Genomic DNA, 24617 nt, shown 5'->3' with positions numbered 1-24617 from the left:
CGATAATTTAGTATTTATTTCTTAAAAAAATGGAAATGAGGGGATGGTTTCGTATAAACGTTTAATTTAGCACATGTTTGGATGTCAAATGGAGAAGCAACAAAAGCACAACGGCACAATCGCGACTGATTTCAATTCAACGAAAGTTACAATTGCAATTTTACAATTAGAAATTGCTAGGGGAAAAAAAAAGAGGATCTTGAATCGTTCAGTTGGTAGACGCTATTCTATTGGCAGACAGCAATTTGCTGATGAGAAGCACGAAACGCCGTGGAAACAGCGTAGACAATAAGGGCTTGAGAAGCGGGAAGGGGGAAGTGGAAGAAAAGCAGCAATTCTAGCAATGAGAATGTGCTTGACGCTGAAAGAGAACTATCATCTAGGATGAACGAGCGAAATGTTCCTGGACATCTTCGTTGCTGTTCGATTCGACGTCTATTGCTTCTCTTACGCTATTTTTCTTCCAAATCGTTCAAACAAACCGTCGATTAAAAAGAATAACAAAACACTTTATTCAAGAGACAATGACAAAAATGACAAGTCACAAAAAATCCAAAGCATATCCTTTATAATCAACAACATCATCGATGTTCCTTTTTTTAAAGGATCTGCTTTGCTAAGAATCATTGAAAAAAAAATCACACTACAAAATAAATAGACCACTTCTCTAAAAAAAAGAGAAGGACGAAAGCAGACCTACAAAAGAGAAATAAAAATAATTAAAAAGAAAAGTTTAAAAAAGGAAAATTGCTAATAAATGATCGGGGGTTGCAGATGCCTATTCGCAATCAGAGTTTCCGGCGCGATAACTTGCTGATTGGGTATGTAGTCTTGTTTCCTGGCCAAGTATCTCACACCCCCGATAGTCCTGGCTTCGTGGATATTCGGTTGGCTATAGTACATCCCCTGGTAAGCCATCTTGCCCTCCGCCATTTGTGTATTCATCATATTATTCATATTTTCGTTTGCATCGCCACCTGCTCTATCGAAACCTCCTTTATTCTGTTCGATCTTCTGCGTCGACCCAAGGTCTCCTTCGCCATTGTTGCTGGATATATTCTTCGCGTTCTGATAGTACTGTTGCATCTGCTGATAGTGCTGAGGATAGCTCCCGTCGAACCTGAACGGCATCACGGTTCCACGAGCCATCATTGGGTTCTTCTCGTTGTAAGGAATCACGTTTGTCGAATTCTGAAACTGTTGCTGCGAATACATCTGTTGCTGGTCCACAGCCACGGTACCATTCTCCCTCTCTGCTTGCACGCTGTAACAGTTTCTCAGATTATTTTGCTTCTGTCTAGGGTACTCCCTCGTGTATTCTTGCTCCATCCTTTTCAGATTGGACAATCTTCGAGGAGGGGGATTGTCTGGGTTCCTGGAGTTCTCCAAACCGTTTGCAGACATTATTTTAGCAGGCGGTTGCATGCCAGCTGTGATCAATCGTTGCTGGAATTCGGCTTCTAGATCGTCACGTTCTTGCATTCCGTTTAATTTTGCCGTGCATCTTTTCGAACTCATATTCGCTAGGTATTCCAAGCCTTTTCTGTCCTCTGCCGACACTCTGAGCTCTTCTAACTGCCTCTTCGCCTCGCTTGGATCTTGGAGCCCGTTGTTCCTTCTCTGTGGACGAACTTCGTTCTTGTACTGGCGCAATTTTAATAAGCTAGATGGCTCACTCGATGGTCTGTTGTCGTTGTAGACTGGCATATTAGTAGAACGCGCCTGTTCCAGATTTTTTGCTGGAATATTCTGATAGTACTGTTGATATTGCTGCATTTGTGGATGGAACTGTTGCTGATAAGGATGCTGATGAGTATATTGATATTGTGGAACATTCTGCTGATAGTTGACGCGTTTCTCTGGCTCGTTAACGTTACCAGGATTAGAAACAGCATAAGGTTGAGAGTACATGTTGCTATAGTGTTGCTGAGCTGGCTGCTGTGGTTGCCAATTATGATTCTGCTGCTGTTGCTGTTGCTGTTGCCGTTGCCAATGTTGATAATTCTGTTGATTCATAGCTTGCACTGGAACCTGCTGAGGAGACATTTCGTTCATCCTCTGCTGTTGCTGCTGTTGCTGCATCAATTCCATTTGCTGGGCTTCACGTTCTTTTCTTCTCTGCTCCTGCACTCTCTCTATTTCTTGATAAGACAATCTTTGAGGTGTAAGATGAACCATCCATTCAGGCTTCTCATCTTCCTGTTTCCTTTTCCGAGGCATAGGCACTGGTCTCTTGCCTTCCGAAGCGTCCGGTTGCTGTTTCCGCTCCAGATAATCTAAGAATTTTCGTTGCTCGTTCAGTAAACCGTCGAATTGCCTCTTCATAATGTCCATGGGTATTCCTTGCTGCTTCATGGCGGCCAGCAATTTTTCCTGATCTCGAATCATTCCAACAGTGAACTTTGAAGCTCTATTCTCGAACTGAGCGTTTCGATTCTCTATGGGTTGCTGAATATTTGGTTGAGGTATAGATTGTTGAAAGTTTTGTTGCTGAATAATCGGTTGCTGATTAATTGCTTGTTGATTAGAGCTCAGCTGTTGATTAAATCCACCTGCTGGCTGATTATTGTACACCACATTCTGCTGTCTTTGCATCGGCATGTTCCCCTGGCCAGGATTCCTGTACATCTGCTGATGCTGGTGCACAGGCTGGTGCTGATACTGAGGCAAGAACTGCTGCTGTTGCTGCTGACTCTGCATTCTATACTGTGGCTGATTACCACCTACCACCTCGACATTGTAAGCCTTCAGCTGAGCCTTGGCATTGGAGTACTCAGACACCTGATTATTCCTAGACCATGCACTCTGAGGATTCGTCGAATAGTCCAAGTCTCTTTGATACATCGGATGATTCATCATCCTCGAATTTCTTATCTGATTCGCTGTTACACCCTGAGGGGAAGTCGTGCCTTGGCTAGAAAAATGCCTTCCAAACTGCTGAGAAGTATTAGTGTAAGGAGATCCTTGATTATTCTCCATCTGTTGCTGACCATTTATCATCTGCATCTGATAGTTCGTCGCTTTCTGCTGCATCTGCTGCTGTTGGACCATATTCTGCTGCATCTGCTGGTAGATCTGCTGAGGACTCTGCTGAGTTACATCGCCGTGAGTGGAATATTGATTGTGAACATGCTGAGGATTGACGTTAGCCTGACTCAACGCAACAGGCTCCACAGAAGGCTGAGACTGAGGATGTCCTTGCCTATTGATCATAATTTTTCTGTAAAACGCTGCATTTCGACCACCAACCGGTTGCTTGTCGTAGTCAACGTCGCTTCCATTTATCTGATCCTCGTTCTTCCCTTGTCCTTGATCCATTATCGGAACCTGTTGAGCACCTGACTGAGACGCCGGTGCAATTTGAGCAGGATTTTGAAGCGTCGCGTGAAGATTCTTTCGCGGGGAATAATCCCTCGATCCGTGAGGAACGAAAGGACGATGTGATTGGGGCGCGTTCAGAGGGACCTGTTGAGGCAACACGCACTCCGAGTGAGGATTCATCTGACCGATCTGATGGATCGGCTGCTGAGACGCAACCTGTTGCTGACTCGCGCTCTGCGTGCCCTGCTGCAAACGATTCATTTGTACTTTAATGCGCCGCCAAAGTTGGATTACTTGGAGATCGGATTCGAGACCCTAACTCCAGCGGAGTAATTGGGGAAATCTTCGGGGGATATTCTGTTAACGAAGCGCTCTAACAACGAACAAACTCTATTTGTCAGTGATGGAAACTGTCGCACGAATGGATGTTGGAAACGGGTATTCAGACAGTTACCGTTATTTCTTTCGTGGCGGATACGTCGCTGCCAACTGTCGCACGAATGGATGTTGGAAACGGGTATTCAGACAGTTACCGTTATTTCTTTCGTGGCGGGTACGTCGCTGCCAACAACTCCTTCAGATTTTAGTTTCCGTTCTTTTGTCTCTCCCCGGGTTAAGACTTGCCTTCGTCCTCGAGTAGCCTAAGAAGCGCGCATGTGGCATCCAGGTTCGCACGAGGACGAACGGCCCCGCTTTCTACAAATTTTCCGTTTCCACCACTTTCTTTACTTCTCCCTTTATCTATCTCTACTCCTGTCTCCCTGTCCTAACAATATAAAAACCCAGTATGCCTACACCTCCGGTCAGTTTTTTCCTTTACTAGCCATCGCGACGTACCCGGCGGACCACTGCCGCAGGAACAATTAACCAATAAAACGATTGTATTTTCCGGGCAAATTGTACGCCAACCATAGCGCTTAGATCTTAATAAATTGAGGTGAAAACAGTGCAACGGCGTTCCTCGCCCAACTCACTTTCAATTCCTCGTGAAATTTTGAAACTATTTTATGTTTTGATAATTCACGATACTTTTCGAAATATTTTATTTAGAAAGAAATTGGACAATTCTAACCTAACAGTAATAATAAAAAATAAAATGAAATAAAATTGAACATGAACTAGAAAATTGCAACTAAAATTGAGATTGCCGTTAAGAAGGAATACAGAAGAGAAAGGCAGAGAATGTTCTGAATAAATGAAGAACAGTCTGAAGCTTAAAGCGTTAGACCACCTCTAAATTTTGAAAAAATCGAATTCTCTTTTTTTGCTTAAAGGGTATAGCAGGATAAAATGGTCAAAAATGCCCTTGAACCGATTTTACTTGGCATTGCACCATTCGATAGCTTACCAAAAGAAACCATCGCACACGAAGTTTCAACCCCGTAACTCAACCGGGAGAGTAGTTACGGGGTAAATACGAATTATCGATTTTTACCACATTTTCCCTATTTAACGGTATGCAAAAATTCTGGAATATTGTAGATATGGTTGTTTATGGCTGTGATTTTTTTCAGATTTTTTCGTTGCAAATCCTAAGTGCAAAAATGAAAAACGCAAAAAAATGTCGGAAAATGCAGATTTCGGGTTGAAGTTTTCGATTCACTAAATTTTTACTTTTACAGTAGCTAGATACTAGTATGTCTATTGTCCTCAATTTTTTTCCTCATTCATACATTACTCTGTCGAATGCACAGACATTAAGAATTACATAATACACTAACTGTATCGAGGAAATGCAAAAATTAAAAGTATTCAAAATCTTCGATTTTTTTAACTACAGCACAGCCTTTCGAAAAATCTGAAAAAAATTGAGTAGAATAGACATACTAATATCTAACTACTGTAAAAGTAAAAATCTAATGAATCGGAAACTTCAACCCGAAATCTGCATTTTCCGACATTTTTTTGCGTTTTTCATGTTTGCACTTAGGATTTGCAACGAAAAAATCTGAAAAAAATCACAGCCATAAACAACCATGTCTACAATGTTCTAGAATTTTCTTAGAATTTTTTCGTACCGTTAAATAGGGAAAATGTGGTAAAAATCGATAATTCATATTTACCCCGTAACTACCCTCCCGGTTGAGTTACGGGGTTGAAACTTCGTGTACGATGGTTTCTTTTGGTAAGCTATCGAATGGTGCAATTTCAGGTAAAATCGGTTCAAAGGCACTTTTGACTACTTTATCCTGCTGTACACTTTATAGTTTATGTACTTCTTTAGTAATTGGCTGAAGTAATGTTGAAGTCAAACCGTGTGACAGCAGAGGACAGTACAGAAAAGAAACATCGGTTCGGCTGTGCGGCTGTAATTAATTTAATTAAAGACTGAAACTAAATGGAAAAAATACGTTCACATATAATACAACGAATCTCTTATGAAAAGTTTTCGGTTAAGTCAATTATCCTCTTAAAAAAAAGAATGTCAAAGTTAGGTATCATTTTCAGACCTAAGGGGTGGGCTAACTTCTTAAAAGTTTCCTGAGATAAGATCAAATCTGTTCAATTTACTTGTTGCTGCTGACGCTGTTGCAGTAGTTGCGCAACAACAGCAGCGTCACCTTGGCCATTGTCCCTGCGTTGTTCAGGTTGCGCATCCATATACATGATCCCCGACTGTTTAGGATCTTGCTGAGCAATTAAAGCGCCGATTGGCTCTGGAGGGAATGGCGGAGGGTTTTCCAACTTTTTGATTTTCTCCGCTGGGAAATACTTCAGTCTAGGCGACGAACACGACCGAAAGCTCCTGTCCTGGGAGCTAAATCTGGTCTTTGGCAGGCAAACGTCTACAGCTTTGCTAACCATCTTCGTGGAATTATCCTCCGTAACGAAATTGTGCGTCAACGGTAGTTTCTCCGGCTTTTGTTGCCTTTGTTGCGCGGTGATCGGTCTCGAATGCAAGCTGATGGCACTTGGACGTCTGGACGATGTCGTCTTCTGTCTGCCGTTTCTGTCCGCTGAAGCTTTCCTGCGAAGGGAAACTTGAGGATTTTGGATTTCGGTTACGAAGAGAATATTTAGGGTAAGACTGAAAGTTATTGTATCTGGAGGTTTCTGGAAAACTAAGTCATAGAGTCTGATAGGCTCCTATTGTTTACTTGTGTAATAAAATTATTTAAATATGTAGGAACCGATGGAAAAATTTCCGGGTCCTTGGGCTCGGCAAGCCGAGGCTTTGCGCACTACGCCAACTACCACTAACCATTTTGCCATTTATTATTACATTATGCTATGCTACGCTTCCTGTCCTGGGACATCTGACGTGTTGGGGTGAGGGGTTGGGTGATTTCTTCGAACATGGGTTTTGGGGGTTTGATCATGAGATCTGGTGTCCCTCGCTATTTTCCCTTGTCGGTTTCCTATTTGAGTATGGAGGCCCGATACTACATATGTTTACTTTGCTTTCGAAAATTTTTTGACACTTTTTACCTACGGGACTATAATTTAGTTGATACAGCGGAAGAATTCGTAGAAGGAATTTTGAATTTCTCGAGTACTGCTCAAAATATTGAAAAAAAACTATGATTTAACCATAATAACCCTACAGGTTAACCCTAAATTTGACGTTATTTCTGTGTGATGTTTCGAATGTATTTTTCTTTTTTTTTTTAATAGATGTGCTAGTTTGGAAATAAATTATCAAGCAATGGACGGCGTACCTCTTGTTCATTATTGATAAGAATTTTGCGGGAATTTTTTTCTGAAACGTTTAGTGGAACATCATCTAGAATAGGCCAGGTAATTTTCTAGCACGGATTTTGCATCACCGCCAGGACGAATGGGAAAACTCTGAACAGCTGAGATCTCGGTAAGACTTGAAGATAGCCTTATGTAGTTACCATGGATACGATTTACAAATTGTTCTGTTCGACTTCAAATCGTTACTTGTTTCAATTAAAAAGTATATAAGTTATCTCAAGATAATTTGTCCATTGTCAAAGATCGAGCGAGAAGGTAATAAAGAGAAAGAGCCATGCGAATGCAGTTTTACTATTTTTATTGTACATAATGATTACAAAGAGAAGCACGCGCTAAAGCGCGATCTTGTATTCGTTATCTTGACATGGTTTTCGTTCATCAGTGTCAATATATATAATTTAACTTTGCTTATAATATACACTTGAAATTTCCATCTCGAACGTGATACTAGCAGATCAGCGATTTCCTCATCGCAACCGTACCAAAATCTTGAACAACGTGACTTGATTCATAAAAAAAAAAAAAAAATCACAGTAAAAAATGTGTGGTACTTGTTTTCTATTGCGAACAACACGGTAAAATACTGAAACGCATCGTATACACGTTCAACTCCTTAATCCATAGAATATAAAAGAAAAGCGAAAACGAATTACCGCAACAAATTACCCTGCTATTCTTTCATTCTGCGAATTCACACATTTTCAGGGGGAGGAAAATATGTGCCCAAAGAAAATCACTCGAAGTACGAGATAATTTGCTCGTGTTAATCGGTTCGAGACTAAATTTACACGAATTCGAAAATTGGCACTGACAAATCAACGTTATCCTCGATTAAACCTCGGTCTAGTGTAGGAATAATTAGCTCGTTTTTAATAATACGTCAATTCAGGAAAGTCTCAGCAGGGAATATACGTCAAAATCGATAATTTTCCAATTCCTTGAACGATTCCCAATCAGATTTCGACAAATATCGTGTTCTCGTGTACAAAAATTGAGGGTGACACACTTCCGAGCAACGTCAAATTCGGGATAAAAGTCCTATCGAGTTTCTCTCGTCGCAAATTCTGTACTACTTCGAAGCAGATAAATTAGTCAATAATCGAGAGTTTAGTCAAATTAAGGGTTAATTCGTATTTTTCAAAGTATTCGTCCTCGATCAGGATATCTCCTCTTCGATCTGCAGATTCTTCGAAGAGAATGTTCGAAAATTTCTTCTTTTTTTTCGTCAATTTTTAATATTTTCCTCACGCATCCGTCCGTCGTTCTCGTTAAATTCCACCGAATTTCGCCACGAAACCGCCTTCGAAATCTTCAAATTCTTTTCAATGTTTCGCTAGCAAGGGGGATATGCCACTGTGTAAAGGAAAAAGAAAAACCAAAGAAATTGCGTTAACGATTAGTTACAAGATTTCCATTAAAATCGCGGTAAATTGGTAGCATTGCGCAATACTAACAGCAAACAGCTCTACAAGGCGAACACGGTGGTGGTGTAGGAGGTGGACAGGGCATGCAAGGGACCACTCTCTTGGTGCAAACGTACGCCACAGTTGGCGGTGGTGGCGGACAAGGTGGAGGTGGTGGTGCACACGTAACGATTACCTTTGGTGGACATGGAATGGCGCAACAGGGCGGACAAGGCGAACAAGGCCGTAGATAAACCTAATTTCCAGAGGAATTATTAACTTAGCTCAGCATTAACATAGCTATTGATGTATCAACTTAATGCAAATAAAATGTCGTTTTTTCAACAGCTAAAATTGAGAAGTTGACACCATATACTCAATTTTTATACACAATAGGAATCACGAGTCCAGAAGGAATTTGCTTTAGTGTACGTGTATTGGATAGTAAAAAAGTTCGTAATACAATTGTTGATAAATAATAGAGATATTCGTGTAATCTTTTTATATCAAGTTTAACCTCTTGACCTATGATTTCTTTTCTGATTGTGCATCTAAGCGTCAGCCATTTACTGTTTTAGTTACGTATCAGGTAACAGAAATAATTGTTTCCAGATTAATTACACGCCGTAATCCTCAGTCTTGCGAATTGAAACGAAAGTTAGGATTATAATTAATTTTTCTCATTAATACAACTACAATTTTTGAACAAAAAGATTATTCCTAAATGAGAACACCGTAAAAGCAGCAATTCTTTTTATTCAAAGACTAACGATATTTTAAATTTGGAATAATGAAACTAGTTAATCCTGATTAAATACATTATTTTTCCAAGTGACACAATGTACCTAAAGTTTCATTTGAGAAAACGACAGAAACGAAAAATCGATTCTCGTTCGATTCGTTTGTTGAAATAATGCCTATTATTCAAGCAACTTTAACGATTTTAAGTGACAGATTTTTTATTAACTCTTCCATTCACCGAACTTACTATAGTTTTAGTTGCTTGAGGGGGACACCGGGGTGGACAAGGTGGTCTGCATATAATTGTCGGTGGACAAGGTGGAGGGGGAGAACAGCATGGAGTACAGCAAGGCCGATTGGAGCACATAATTCTGGAGCACCCTTTGTATAAAAGAAAATTACGTTATTGTTCGGGCTAATGGCTTAATGAAAGCTTATTTTAATTGTGACGAGCTAATTGCTGCTCAATTTTCCATCGAATTTCGATATCTGCCGTGTTAACACGTAACCAACAATTTAGATTCATCTTTTAGCAGACGACCCATAACGAAATTCATATTTCATAATATTCCTTGTTACTGTCATCTTTGTAAAATTTTTCAAAATTACTCATTCTCAAAATTCAACACACTTTGCACAATTTTTCTTCAAATATCTATTCTCCAATGCTTGTACATCAAGCTTGAATTATCTAAATTCTGTTTTGGATCACGTTCGGCGAAATCGATCGACCGTTAATGAAGAAAATTTTACTTGATTACGGCGATGTTGGTACAGAGTCTGATTATGGGAAGTTAAACCGATATTTCCGTTGGACATCCATGAGCCTCTGCACTCTCGACGATCCCCTGACGATCGACCAGGCCCGATTTAACGAGAAACGACGGCATCGGTGTGCTTCCGTATCTGTTCGAGGTCTACCTGAAATTTAGCCGGTGAACGGACAAGAAATGGTTGGCTCTGTGACGAATTTGTTTCTTGTTTCGTTACCAAGACGATTCGATCTTCGACACTTTCGATCTTTTATTTCGCTCCCCTTATCAGCGGGAAAAAACACCGCTGTTTTCATTCTTCGTTGATAACATTCGAAAGTTCTTTTAATGTTCTCCAATTGAATTGCCTGCATAAATTCGATAAGACACTTGATGTATAATTTAATTAATGGGCCTATCGATTAACATCGACAACAAATAATCCTTAATTTACTCTTTGTCTTGCGTGTTATTCTGTTATTTATCTGTTTTCTCATTTTATTCTATTTCATTTTATTTCATTTATTCTTCTTTTCCTCTTCTTTGATTTTCTTCTCTATTTTGTACTGTACATTATACTACTGCTCTGTGTGAATTTCAACGCCTGTATACTAAAGGGTTCTTAAACCCGTTGATCAAATAAATAAATAAATAAATCAAACATCGAATTATCTCGTTTAAATGTAAAGGTCGTTCTTTCGGAATGGACGATAACTGGATAAGATTACAATTAACGAATAATTATAATTAACCGTAGTGAATAAAAGTAAAGCGGTATCTGTAACGATAAGATTGGTGTATCTTGAATTAAGATAAGAATCACAGGAAAGATCTTTGGAAATGCTTTATTCCCAATAACATGACGATTCTCTTTTTCGCAAATAATTGTTAAGTAACCGGTTTATTAAACCTTCGTAATACACCGAAATACAATTCGTGACAGTCTAAAGATGTAGTTGTGGAAAAAAAACGTCGGACGATCCTCCAGCAAGTGTACAAGGCACTTCTGTGCTTCGGGGAATGGAAACTCGACGGAGTGGTCGTTATAACACGCAGAATCCTGGACCATTCGGTGGTTGAGCAGGAATTCCGCGCTTGTTCATGCGACACGCGTGCTCTTCGAGGCGTTGAGCAGCCTTGTTCTCGTCCGGTTTCCCGTTACTCCAGAGACGTTCCGCTGCTGCACTTGCACGCGGCCATATTCTCGAGTGCACGTTGTTTCTATGAAATGAAAACGCCAAATTTCTCCGGTAGTTTACACTGTGCGAGTCAATTTTTCACGACACCGTGAATTTTCGAAAATCAAAATCTCGGATGCACGTTGTTTCTATGAAATGAAAACGCCAAATTTCTCCGGTAGTTTACACTGTGCGAGTCAATTTTTCACGATACCGCGAATTTTCGAAAATCAAAATATACGCTACCGGCCAAATGTTTGGAATCACTGTGCGTTACAAGTTATACAAAAATTTCCAGAATAAAGTTAGCAATTTTAAGAATATTTTAACCAATTTTTCCTCGTTTAAATCAATCGAAATAAGGTAAAATACTATCGATCTCCGCGACATCAATTTCAAATCTATAAAAAATTAACCGCGGATTCAATTTTACTAAACTTTCGGCCGGTAGTGTAGGTGGTATCTCAGCTAAGAACAAGCACCTAAATATCTCCTTTGTTTTTAACAGTATTAGAAATGTTTAACACTAATCGTACCGACACTTTATGTATACCTATTCTTATCGTAGGCGGTCAAATGACCGATTATGAGATAATCATATTTTTCCGAAAGGAATACAGGTGATTGTTAATTGAATATAGAAAACAACGCAGGAAATTTAAAACAACTTTAGATAATAATAAAAAAAATTACGTATTTACATTTTTATTTCCAACAAGAAGGGGGGAAAATAAATGCATGGTTTTAAATGAAATTTTGAAACCGGTCATTTGACCGGGCGTGGTACGTTTAGTGTTAAAGCACAATTTGAATGATTCCGAAAGCTGAATACCTTGGAAGGAAAATTTGTTCTCTACGGTCGTTTTTTTTTTAATTTTTTCAAAGTACATAACTGGTATTTTTTCGCAAGAAAGCATGTGTTTCCTTTTTTCTTGTATTTTGTAGGGGATGTTAAAATGTATTCTCAAGCATGTCTAAGTTATGATCCTGAGATGATCTTGAACAGCAAAAAATGATCAAATTGTAAGACAGTGTTAGGATGGTGTGTGATCTCACTCCAGACAGTGTCACGCCAGACAGTGAACGTGTTAATAAGTAAACGTTGTTCAAATTATATCGTGTTATATCGCAGCAATGACGCAGACCTAGGCGCAGGACCATCTATACTGACACTTGTAGAATCAAGGATGGTGTGTGATCTCACTCCAGACAGTGTCACGCCAGACAGTGAACGTGTTAATAAGTAAATGTTGTTCAAATTATATTGTGTTATATCGCAGCAATGACGCAGACCTAGGCGCAGGACCATCTATACTGACACTTGTAGAATCCAAACTGACTGACACTTGTAGAGAATTTACTGCACATATTTAAATGTAACGAAAGAAAAGTAGGAATATACGTTTTATTTAAACAAAATTTTTTTAAATTCCTTTGCACAAAATGTATTTAAAAAAATTCGAAAGAAAAAAAACGAACACAAGAAAAATTTTCTATTTACGATGCCTCTGTTTGAAAACCATTCAAACTGTCTTCAAAACATTTCTGATATCGTTAAAGATAAAGGAGATATTTAGGTGTTCGTTCTTAGCTGTGACACCCTGTACATTTCCAAAGAATATGATTTGCAAAATATTTGTATTTACAAAATACTAATTACCTGTCGACAAATTCTCCCCACATACAAGCCTCACCACCCAGCATCAAATTGGTGACATTCGAGGCTCCGTTGAACGATAACGGATCACACCTGTAAAACTTCAACCAGTCACCACCTCCAGCGATGTGATCCAGGTACCAACAGGCTGAAAGCAACACAGGATGTCCAGCCTTGACAACGTTCTCCAGCTTCTTCTGCCATAATCCTGTCCACACGTGTACCACCGTGGTGTTTGGCAGCACGACACCGTTCTCGAATACCTGTAAACGTGTAAATGTCAGTCGCGATAAGACTTCTTAAGGTGAGATTTTCCAAGCTAGGATTACTCGACACTTTCGCAGCCAGGACCACGCTTACCATAAGGCGCGTTAGGCGCGAGCTAGGACCTCACTCTCTACGAGGCCACATTTCAAAACCTTGCCTATTCCTCACAAATGACGATATAAGAAAGCTTAGTTATAGTTGCAAAATAAAATAGTTATTTTCAAATATTAAATTCGTGATATAAAGACAAGAGACCGCCGAAAACGGAAACGCCAAAGTGAATTTCATTAACTGAAATAGACTTGTTTTTTTGGCCTCTTTTGGAGTTCGAAGGCCTCCAAAAGTGTAGATAGGCCTCTGTTCGCAAACGGTCATTTTTTCACCTTTCCAAAACTGGAAGTCGAATATACAGGGTGAAAAACGAGCGTTAAAATATTTAATTATAGAGAAACATCGATAGTGCTAAATTCTTGTCACTTTATCCTACTTTTGTGCTTACTTGGATTCGAGAATGTTCTCTTTCACTTCGAAAAACTATCGCGTATGCGGGGTGGGTCACATAAAACAGGCCATCTAATTATCTTCTCTAGCTACGGTGGTACCAGAAAACTTTTGTGCGTAATTTAAATGGTCTCAAACGACGAATGAGGTGGAAAAAAATACAGGGTGGTCCACGCAACGTGTGCGCCGTTATAACTTCCAAAATATGCGTTGCACGAAAGAATGTTATATACAAAAGTTACATGGTTTAAAAGGGTACACTATTTAGTGCGTTAATTTTTTTTATAGGTGGCGGCGTTTCGGAGATTTGAAGGTCAACTTGGTTTTTTTAAACAGAATACTATATTTTTTATACCAAAATATGGTAGAGTATCGAATTTTAAGTAAAAAAGTATTGACCGTTATTAGCCCTAAACCTAATAGCTAACGAGTAATTTCACTTTATTACTTGAAAATTTTCTTCACGTAATATCAAGTTGGAGATTCAACCTTATCTGTGATATAACGTTGATTACCTTTTAAACCATGTAACTTCTGTATATAACATTCTTTCGTGCAACGCATATTTTGGAAGTTATAACGGTGCACACGTTGCGTGGACCACCCTGTATGTTTATATATTTTATACGTATATGTTTTTCTGCTGTGTGTTGTAACAGACATCGATGTACATTTAAAATGACGTTGAATTCTAACCCTTTGAACTCCAAGAATTTTTTGATACGACTGTATAGCAATTGTACCTTTGCAGTGAAACTTTTCAAAGTATAAAGATTTGTTAAGAAAACAGAAGATTTTTAATATTTAAGTTGCATTATTTTGATGATACAAAAAACCTGAATTTCACATTTTAAAGTTCTGCAGAGTAATTATGCATGTCGCCATAACAGCGCCTTTGGAGTGCAAAGGAGTAAAATATTCAATCAAATGTCAAACTTCCTCTCACTTTTTGCCATTTCTTATAGTCACACGGACAATTCAAAACCGTTGTAACTTTTGATACGTAGAAAATTTTGAGAAACGTTTCAAGCAAAAGTTACTTGCAATTAATTTACCGAGCACTGTAGAAATATACAAAACTTTACTCCACGTTCCATTCAAAAAAATTAAAATTACCTTCTGTGCCCCACGCTTGGAGTGAAAAACTATTTGGCTTGTTTTTTTTTTTTTGTTCGACGAAGTTTAAAAATAAAAATCATCTCGATACCGTTAATAGGTTCGCAGATACCAGCTTGTAACAGGTTTGGTGAAACACCCTGTACATTCTCTCTTTCTCTATCCATCTCGTTCAATTCAGACAAACCACGCAGACACTCTCAGAGCACATTCGGTCACGTCCATCCAAAACCTTGGGTGGTCATGCACTTTTCTTTCACACCGTAATCCCAAGCACTCGATCCAATCATTCTTCTTTGGCGCCTCTAACACCCGAGACTCGGTCACTCGCTATAAACACACGTACGCAATTTCCGTTCCTACAATTCAGATCTCACTTTTTCAAGGTTTCTCTCAACAATATTAGACGTTGAAACGAACTCTATCCGACTTTAGCGTATACCTTCAAAGTTTCATTTAACCCTTATGTCAATAACAATTGTCGTCTACTTTATCGTCCAATTTTAATAGCTTTCTGATAACGAAATTCTAAACTTGAGGCAAACACGGATAGGAAATGTGCGAAATAACAACGATCTGGCCGGATATTTAAATCTTTAAACCTGGAAGATCAAATATTTTAAGGGGGTCTTCTAGTGTGACGGCCGTTTTTTAAATAACGAAATTCTAAACTTGAGGCAAACACGGATAGGAAATGTGCGAAATAACAACGATCTGGCTGGATATTTAAATCTTTAAACCTGGAAGATCAAATATTTTAAGGGGGTCTTCTAGTGTGACGGCCGCTTTTTTTTCGGCCTCCTTTGCTAATTTATTAATTAAATATGGCTGCTGTGGAACACGTCAAACAGGAGCATGAAAAAAGAAAGTAGGTCCATGGCTGCCATGATTTGAGCTATTCTGCTTATCAGAAATAAAAAAATCCAATTGATTCTTATTTAGTATGCATGCTGCTATGGTCGGTAGTAGAATAAAAGAAAAATATTGAAAATTAAAAAACTGGCGGCACTTTGAAGGTACCGATTTTTTCGACTTTTTTTCGTCATTCAGAGGCTCTAAAAATCAGAAAAATATACATTTTGGCACAATTTTACTACCGACCATAGCCACACATGTTCTGAAGGCATGTGCAAAATTTGAGTTCGATTGGTTCAGTAGTTTCTGCCAGATCGTGGCAACCATTTCAGAAAACATGGTTCCGAGAAAAACGCGTTTAAAGTTTTCAGTGCAATTTACATTCTCCCTATCGCCGGCCATTGATGTGTCACACTAAACGAGCTATAACTTCGTTATTATTCTTAAAGAGTTGTACTTCCGATATATGCAAAAAAATAAAAATCGATTTTTTGAAACCGTCACACTAGAAGACCCCCTTAAGTGAGAATTATGCAAAAGGGTAACCGGTTATTGACATAAAGGTTAAAAGGAATGAAAACAGATCGCTCGTCGAAACAGTTTCCATTATGCTCGACGACCTTTTGCCATTTTTCTGGCAGCTTGCGAATATCTCATCGCGATCGAAACTCGGTGGTTCTGAATCATTCATTGTGAATCCTGTCGGCAAGAATTCATCTCTACACCGAGAAGTTCGTTCATGATTTGCGAAATGATTTACCTCCTGCCAAACGATCGTGCTGGCCTGTAGAGATTTCGTGATCTGGAGAACATTGCCGATGTACTCGCTCTCGAGGACCTCATAGTTCTTGGTTATGTTGCGCCTCTTCATGTACGCGGTGATCTCCGGATTGCTCATCCAGCAATCGAACGGCACCTCGTCGCCGCCCAGATGGACGTATTGATCCGGGAATACCTGCACGATCTCGGCAAACAAGTGGCGCAGGAACTCGTAGAGATTGGGATTCGTTGGGTTCATCGGTCCCAATTTACCATTGGGTCTTCCCTTTACATCTACTCGTACATATTTTCACAAATAACTAGATATTATTCCCTCAGTCGAGAATTCCGCGAGAATTGATTGCAGTAAGTGAGTCGTTAAATACGTTACACCTTCTTTAAAAAAAAAAATTTCTTTTGTTACCAACGTAAACTGACAACCAGCTGCTACTTTTCAACATAATCACCGAGTATCTGTAAACACCTGTCACGACGGGGAACCAACTTTCGAATTCCGCTCTCAAAAAATTTGCATCCGATTTCGCGTAACCATTTTAAGGTTGTCTCCTTCACTTCGTCATGCGTGCTAAAATTCTTCAAAGTCGTGTGTTTTTTCATTTGGGCAAACACATGGAAGTCACGTGGTGAGGGGTGTGGACTATAGGGTGGATGTTCTCGTTGAAATTTAGGCAACAGTTTCTCCGTCACAGTCGCTGAATGTGATTGACTATTGTCGCGGAGAAGGATCACTTTTCTACTGAGATTTCTAGGTGATTTGATTTTTTACGACTGTTCGCAGACGTTTTAACGTTTAACAATCAGCAGAAGAGTTGAGTGTTCTTCCCTTAGGCATCAATTCTTAATCGAAAATTGCGGGAGATGTAACTTACTTATTGACTCACCCTTAGAAGGGAACATCGCCGATTTTGATGAAGCTTTGTTACACGATAGTACTCGAAGAAATATTTGACACCTACTTTTTTTGTCACCAGTTGTCTACATTGGAAGAGTGAAAATCGCGCTCAAAGATAAGGGTAATAAAATTATTTACTATATTTTATTTTTCATATTTCTTGTGGAAAAATACTATCATCTATATGCTATAATACACTATCCCTTTATCTCTGATACATAAATATATTCACTACCTTTAACTTTCAGCACGATTTTCACCCCTTCACTGCCGACGATTGCCGATATAAAAAAATACGTGTGAAATACTTTTTTGAGATCCACTGTATACCAAAATTTCATGAAAATCGGTTCCCTTGTTAATTCAAGAGTAGGTGTATCTTCGTTCAAATAACGATAAAACAAAGTTCTTCAAATATCGATAAGAAATTGTTGCTTTTTATAAGCTAGCATTGTGATCAGATACACGTAAATATGGATATTTACCGTAGCAAGTGGTCAATAGATCAGGATAGGCCAAACCCCATGACCTGGTATGCCCAGGAGTATCGAATTCCGGCATCACTCGAATGCCCCTTAGCCTGGCGTATTCTACGATCTGCTGGATGTCATTCAGAGTGTACACCATGAATGGATGGAACGCCGTCCACGATATGCCAATGGAGAACGTTCATTTTATTGTAGGACATCGCATCCAGAGTGAGCAAAATATCTTGAATTGGTAAGTAATGACGGGACGTGTCCAATAGTAGTCCACGATGAGGTAATTTCGGCCTGTCCACGATAGTCTGACACCTTACTTTCAACTATGAAAGAAGAAATCGATAAAAATATATTACAAAAAGAAATATGTCTGGATATTTTTCTCTCTCAATTAACACGTCCTCTATCAAAACTATTTTAAGCAAACTTAAAGATTCAAACACCTTCTTCTGTTTTTGATTGTTTCTTTAAGTCATTTTTTTTATTATTTTGTACGACAATATTTATCTTTTTCAATTTACTTAGGACGCTTTGAAAAGTGGAGCGATATGGGGTCTAAAGAGCCATTCATTTGCGTACATATACGAGTGACATCTCTGCTATGAATACACAATAACTTTTAATTCCCTATTCTCCTTCCGTAATGTCAGTTTAAAATACTGTATATATGTATATATACTGCATAAATTTCTTTCCACTGCTGACATTTTTTAAACTTTTGAACTTTGAAAGAATAATTCGACACGGCCAATTGTATCGTTTGAAAGAGCATTGTAAATAATGAACTTCAGATGAAAAGCATTGTCCTAATCATTACCAGATTTCCTGTATTTTAATCACTTCATTATAATTTAATATTATTATTACATCGGTGCTATAGACACACACCAGTGAAATATTTCTTTTACTATTATATTTAGTTTTAAATAAATGTTATTCTTATCCTATTATTATCCTCTTCCACGTTATATTATTAATTCTTAAAAGTCATTACTTAAAACACAAAAAGTCTTGAAACTTGTTGCGGCGCTACAGTTATGCTCGACAGTATATGAGCGACATGGCAGAGACCGCGTTAATTCGTCGATTTCTTTTCCTCTTTATACACTTACATTGGAACCATCCCCAGCTGGAAACAAAAGCTGCGAGAAGGTCTCGAGACCCCGAAGAATCCCCCACACCGACTCAGCCACCAGATTCGCTACCGTGGAAGTCTCATTGATACTCAGAGTATCTGCAAAAGTTTAATTGCTTCTGGTTTAAATTTGTTCGAAGAAGAAGGAGCCGCTCTTTCAGCCTGTATTTGCAAAGGACCGGGTGATCTTCGAGATCTATTGTAGCAGTTAAATCTCCTCCGTATCTCCTGGTGTTAAGTGAACCCCGGAACTCCGTGAAATAACGCTTGTAGACCCCGTAGCGTAACGCTGGATTCCGTGGGAATGGAAAATGTCGCAAGTAGAAAAAAGTAAAGCGTGAAATAGGCTTAAAATCTCTTGGTATATATGCGAGAAGAATATGCGTGCGTATAATCTCGAGATGCTACTTGCTCTCTGTCCGGCTAATCACTCGGTTTGACCTCGAAGCCGAGTGCGATAAGTAAAGATGAGACGAAATCAGGCTTCATCGCGTTAAGCTTTGTCTCGATCGTCCCACTGACTCGATTACCCGTGTCGTTTGATACTTGTGAATGTGTCGCGAGCATTTCCTTTAGTGAGATTTCATTTCGTATTATGACCTGACGATTAAAATGAGGAAGCACAATGTTATCTGACCTGGCTAAGCTTCTTACCAACATGTCTCGATACATTAAGGGAAAGAAACGTCGGTTTGCATACATATCGCGATCTCGTCATACTTCCTCTACGAAGTGTACGATGTTTTGTCTTTCATTAATTACACGTTCTGTTACGAGACGAGGACTTACATGATTCTTTCATCTGCAAATGGGGCCAATGGTTGCCATCTTTCTCGCAAGATTCTCCCAAACGGATGTCCAAAGCACTGAGCGTGCCTCTTGCGGTGCCATTGTCTCTCGAGGATCGAGGAAGTCCTAGCGAATAGATCTTCGCTATTCGAGCTTCCGTCAGTATAATCGCCCCGTACCTTTCTATCGCATCCGTAACTATGTCACAAGTCTCACCAACTACCTGTGTATAATTAGAAATAAGCGTGTCACATATATTCGATATTTCGTCTTAATTCATTCAGGAATCCCCTGACCAAGTTTTTCCTGAACGGCACGTAAACAAAGTAAATGGTACACTGTCATTAAGATAACGATACAGGGAGTTATCTGTAGAAAACGCGGATGAGTGTATCTCACACTTGGAAACCGCAATTTCAAATAAAAATAAAAGGAAGCAGAATAATTAGTGTTGACTTGTAACACGATGCATGACGATGCAATTAATTTTTCTTTCTCCAGCTGTTTTTCAGGTATTTCCCCCGAGACCAGGAAATGCATAAAATTACTTCGGATAACGTCTGTTTCTACTATGCAAAGTGAGCCTAAAGTGAATGAAATTACGATAGATATCTATCATCGAAGCCTTAGAAATAAGAAACAAGAAAGACCTTAAACCCACAGAGCTGAATCCTCAAAGGCCTGACGAAACAACATCGAAGATCCTCCTTCGCACGAAACGCCAATTATTCCCACATGCCAGCTATCATCCTACACGATTACTCACGTTAAACTGGAAGGTCGAGGCTCTCAGGAGATAGAACGCGTTACCAACGCGTCTAAGATTTGGCAGAGGCCAAGGTTCACCATGTGTTGCTTGCACCCAGGATCCGGCATCCGGGTTCAAGCATTCTACCCATCGAACCGCCAAACCTAGGAACAGCAACGATCCAAGCAACGTGCACCTCATGTCCAATTGGTTCACGTTAGCGTCGCAGGTGTGCGTCGGTAGAAACGATGCGACGCCAGCGAGTGGTCATCGTCTACTGAACGCGGACGAACGACGCGTACGGGTATATAACGAGAGTGGTAACGACCTTAGGCTGCGCCACTTAACTTTCATCACTTCGCCTGGCGGCGTGCTCACGGTCAAGTGGGAACAACCAGTCCACGGATCGACCGTGTCCTTACAGCGATCCTCCTCCTCCAAGCGGTGCAACGACGCCGACAGGGCGTCGATCGAGCGTTGACACCTGCTGGAATTTTTACAGATGATCGCGTGGGTGGAGTGGTACGACCTGTAGGAATGTTTAAATGGCATACCTCGTCGGTTGTCCTCAGCTTCTTGGATTTCGAATAATTCGAATTAGCGTCAACCCTCTGTAACCTGGTTTTTCGATGTTCGCAAAAAGAAAAATTATGGTTGATTGGAATTTTCTCATTTCGATGGGAGAATAATTATCAGGAATAAAGGAATAAAATATATTAGGTGCAGAGATTGATTTGGTGCATTTTTTTCGTAAAATCTTGACTTCTTGGACTCAAAACTGTTATGTGTTAAAAATGATCATGAGACGAGAATTAGAATTGTGTTTGATTTTTTGTAAAAAACATTTAAGTTCGCAAGGGAAGACGTCGAATTAATTTGTACTGCTGTTAGATAAATGGAGACGTAACTGCCAAGTCACGTGGCATTAGAGAGGGTTAATGCTTTGTCAATCCGATTGAATAGATCTAATATTTTCTACCGTGTCATTCTTAGCGAGTGTTTCATTCAGATATACTATTCTAAAAGCATTTGTTCCATATCGAACTATTGTTCAATTTTACAGTTTTCGTTAATTTTTATAGAAATTTGTTTAGCAATTGTTGGTAGTTAATATGTTAAGTACGATTGAAAGATGTGTTATTGAATTTTAATTAAATTGTATTAATGAAAGGATTTTTTATTTGAGCCTCTAATCAAGTTAATATAATGAAATTATTAATAAAAAATCAATATAATAATTGCCTTATTGGATAAAATTTTTATACAAAGGTACAATATATAAAATTAAAGTTGGTTAAAGTAATACCAAAATTCCTACTAATTTATCGAGAATAGTTCGTAAAATAAAATAAGCAAGTAAAGAATATGATTCTAGTTTAGTACGAGTTAGTATTCTCATTCAATTTGCAATTTAAATGAGTTTCAATGATTCTGAAATGACTAAAATATCCAGAATTTTTAAAGTAAGGAATGTAAAAACGATTGATTTTGTTGCTAAACTAAAAGAAGCTTCGCACTGAAATTTTCGTTGCTTCAAAGAATGGAAGAAAAGGGGAACAATTAGCATAAAACTTAATGACACTTTCACCCTACTTGCAGAAGCTTCGTATAAGAACAGGCCAACTTAATTACCTTTTCTAACCATTGTAGTACGAAAAATTTTCCATACGTAATTTAAATGGTTTCAAAGGGTGAATAAGATGGAAGAAAAATTTTTTCTACGTTTTTCAAGATCACCTACATTGTTTTACGCAAATGTATGCTTTTTCTACTGTATGTTGCATAATAATATAATCTTGAACCTTGGAATCCTCCTTTCATCTTTTGCCATATCTTCCATCCTATTCACCCCTTGAAACCATTTAAATTACGTATAAACATTTTCGTACGAAAATAATTAGTTGGCTGGTTTTACTTATTTAATTATTTATCAATGTCAACATTTTATCTGAGATTAATTTCATGTCTATGTTAATCTTTCCATATATTAATTACACAATACTCGTGATAACGATGTCAACGATCGTTTATCCACCATTGTCATCGATAATGCGCCGTTATCGTGACCATGAAGATTCATAAGCATCTGTCAAAGTTGAAAGCATATCTTCACGATACCGGCATACATTTCGAACTGCGTTGCAGTGAAAAAGCGGAACACGAGAATTCTCGAACGGTGTAACATCGAAAGCATTCGAACATTTACATGGTATGATGGACACGTCTACTGTGAATAGTAGACGTCGTCTATCGTGTCTAAATTAATTGGGGAATGAAGTTCAGTCGAGCGTGATCCACTCGAGATATCGTCGGCCAATATCAGAGCGTCGAGGCATCGAAGTGCAAAGGTCGACGATCGCTCCACCTCACGATACCGATGGATCATCGCGATTACTCTTCGAATGACGCGAGACATTACGCTTTTCCTCTCTCTCTCTCTTCATTTCTCCCCTCTATAAAATGTAAACAGAAGCGCGAGGATCATCGCTCGTCGGTGTCGAATAAACAATTCGAAACTGGTGAAAACTAACTTTACCAATGACGCGAAAAATTAAAGCCACTCGACGACATCGAAACTCTGCGCAACAATGTTTTCCGTTCCGCCGACCGAAAGATTCTCCGCGCTTTTGCATATTCAGATTGTAACGAGGGAGTTCCTGTTATTTGAACAGAAACGGAGAAGACCCTTTGAAAGGATAAGTCATCGAGTCAACAGAGAAACCGGCGAGAGGGTGTAGAAAGGGCGAATTCGAAGGTGGCGAAGACCACCCTCCGGAGATTAGGGCAAAGCGCGGAGGAATGAAAAACGGGGGTGGCTCTTTCACCGACGTCTGTGTTATCAAAGAAGCCGCTGGCCGATCGTAAAACACGGGCTTGCGCATTTCCTTCGTCTTCCACCGGCGACGGCAACGATTTCCAACTTTTCCAACGTGGGCAGCGGCGGTGTTCTAATACGAATTCCACCGTAACCTCCGATATCACGCGAATCAATAAAAACTTCGCGATAACATGGAGTCGATAGAATTTTTCTAACACCAGAAAGAAAAACGTAAATCTTCGTACTTGTACATTTTCAAATCGAATCTTCTACTTCGTTCATTTTCGCCCATTTTTCATTCCTTACTTTTTCCCGAACGAATGAATTTTCTTTGCTTGGATTAATTTCTCGGGGATACATTTCTTTGTTCCACGGAGTATTAACGATGTGCTCGATGCAAAAAATGATAATTTACGACGCGTCTGGCTTTACGGAGAAGGAATCACTGGGGCCACAGGATGGTACGGCACTGCCCGGTGAATCGTAGCTTCATTGATTGCGATGTCGTACGCCGGGTCGACGGACGCCAGAGGGGTGAGACGAGGGGCTGCGAAGTGGAACGTGCATCCAGGAGCGTCTCTTGTAGACCAAACGCCACGTCGACAGGTTTTTATCGAAATTTTCGAACGTCACTGGTTCAAAAATGTATCCTTACTTCTAGAAACGTGTCCTCGATACGTCGAAACTCTCGAAAAAGTGAGTCGGATGGAAAAGAGAATGGAAATTACACGAGATAAATTTGATATTTTTGGATATACTTTTGGTTTGACGAAAAATATATCGAACTAACGACAGAAAATTAGTTCTACCAGAGAGAAGAACGAATATCGATGTTCATTTTTGCAGAGGGGTGCCCAGGGTGGTACACCGCTACTCTCGATCCGTTGCTGCGTTTGTCAGCCTTTGACTCTTCATTCACGAACCATTGACAATCGCAACGAGAGACGAATTCGTGGCGGTTCTCATCGTTTTTACGAACGATACGCGACACGCCGATCAACCGTTGCAACAACTGTCCCCGTTTATCTTCCCGCATTATTCAACGGCGATAAATCCACCGTCAAATTTTTCATTCCGCCATTTTCCATCGGATCCGGCAGCTTCCCCTGTCGTATGAATTATTGAAACAGCGATTCAACCTACGTAAAAGAAAAAACCCGTCCATTCTCAGGGAAGAATAGAAGAAACAGTTTCCTCTAGCAAGAAGAAGAAAAAAACAACGAAGAATTTACAATTAACCTTTTTCAATTGACACAACGCTTTGAAAGGACCGAAGAAAAAGAAGGATCAAAATCCCCCCACGGTGGTATTCCTATTAGAAATGTGTTACGATGACCGTTCGAACGGACAATCGAACCCCTCCCAAAAGAAAACGCCACGGAAACAAAACGAGAAACCCCTCTTTAAAAAGCGCGAGGAAAAAATAAAAGGAACCCACGCAAAATCTGGCCGTTGGAAATTCCCGGCGTACAAAGTTTTCCCA

At 39.4% G+C, this 24617-nt stretch overlaps 2 protein-coding genes across 2 annotated transcripts; both read right to left on the bottom strand.

Annotated features, from left to right (window-relative positions):
* Window positions 1–750: 750 nt before the first annotated feature.
* Window positions 751–6534, bottom strand: LOC108575942 (putative mediator of RNA polymerase II transcription subunit 26). The gene is made up of 3 exons (XM_017938884.1): window positions 6517–6534; window positions 5833–6408; window positions 751–3636 (listed from the first exon to the last, which is right to left on the bottom strand). Exons 1-3 carry the CDS (start codon window positions 6532–6534, stop codon window positions 751–753), a joined length of 3480 nt encoding a protein of 1159 aa, XP_017794373.1.
* Window positions 6535–10861: 4327 nt separating this feature from the next.
* LOC108575959 (beta-hexosaminidase subunit beta-like) lies at window positions 10862–20587 on the bottom strand. Its single transcript, XM_017938898.1, is given in 9 exon segments — window positions 10862–11137; window positions 12755–13014; window positions 16251–16543; window positions 17648–17804; window positions 17806–17967; window positions 18757–18878; window positions 19569–19791; window positions 20335–20520; window positions 20522–20587. Coding segments are annotated over 9 exon segments (1647 nt in total). The 3' UTR covers window positions 10862–10959.
* Between the last annotated feature and the right edge of the window lie 4030 nt (window positions 20588–24617).

The sequence above is a fragment of the Habropoda laboriosa genome, unplaced genomic scaffold (assembly GCF_001263275.1).
Source record: "Habropoda laboriosa isolate 0110345459 unplaced genomic scaffold, ASM126327v1 scaffold300, whole genome shotgun sequence".
Lineage (NCBI taxonomy): Eukaryota > Metazoa > Arthropoda > Insecta > Hymenoptera > Apidae > Habropoda > Habropoda laboriosa.
Note: the sequence above shows the minus strand (reverse complement) of the source record. Positions and strands in the feature narration are given on the sequence as shown.

What these genes read in the sequence shown, in the direction of transcription:
- LOC108575942 (XM_017938884.1), bottom strand. An exon ending in AACAGCGTCAGCAGCAACAA is followed by an intron (nt 3,637 to 5,832) that starts GTAAATTGAACA and finishes CGCTGGAGTTAG; the next exon opens with GGTCTCGAATCCGATCTCCA.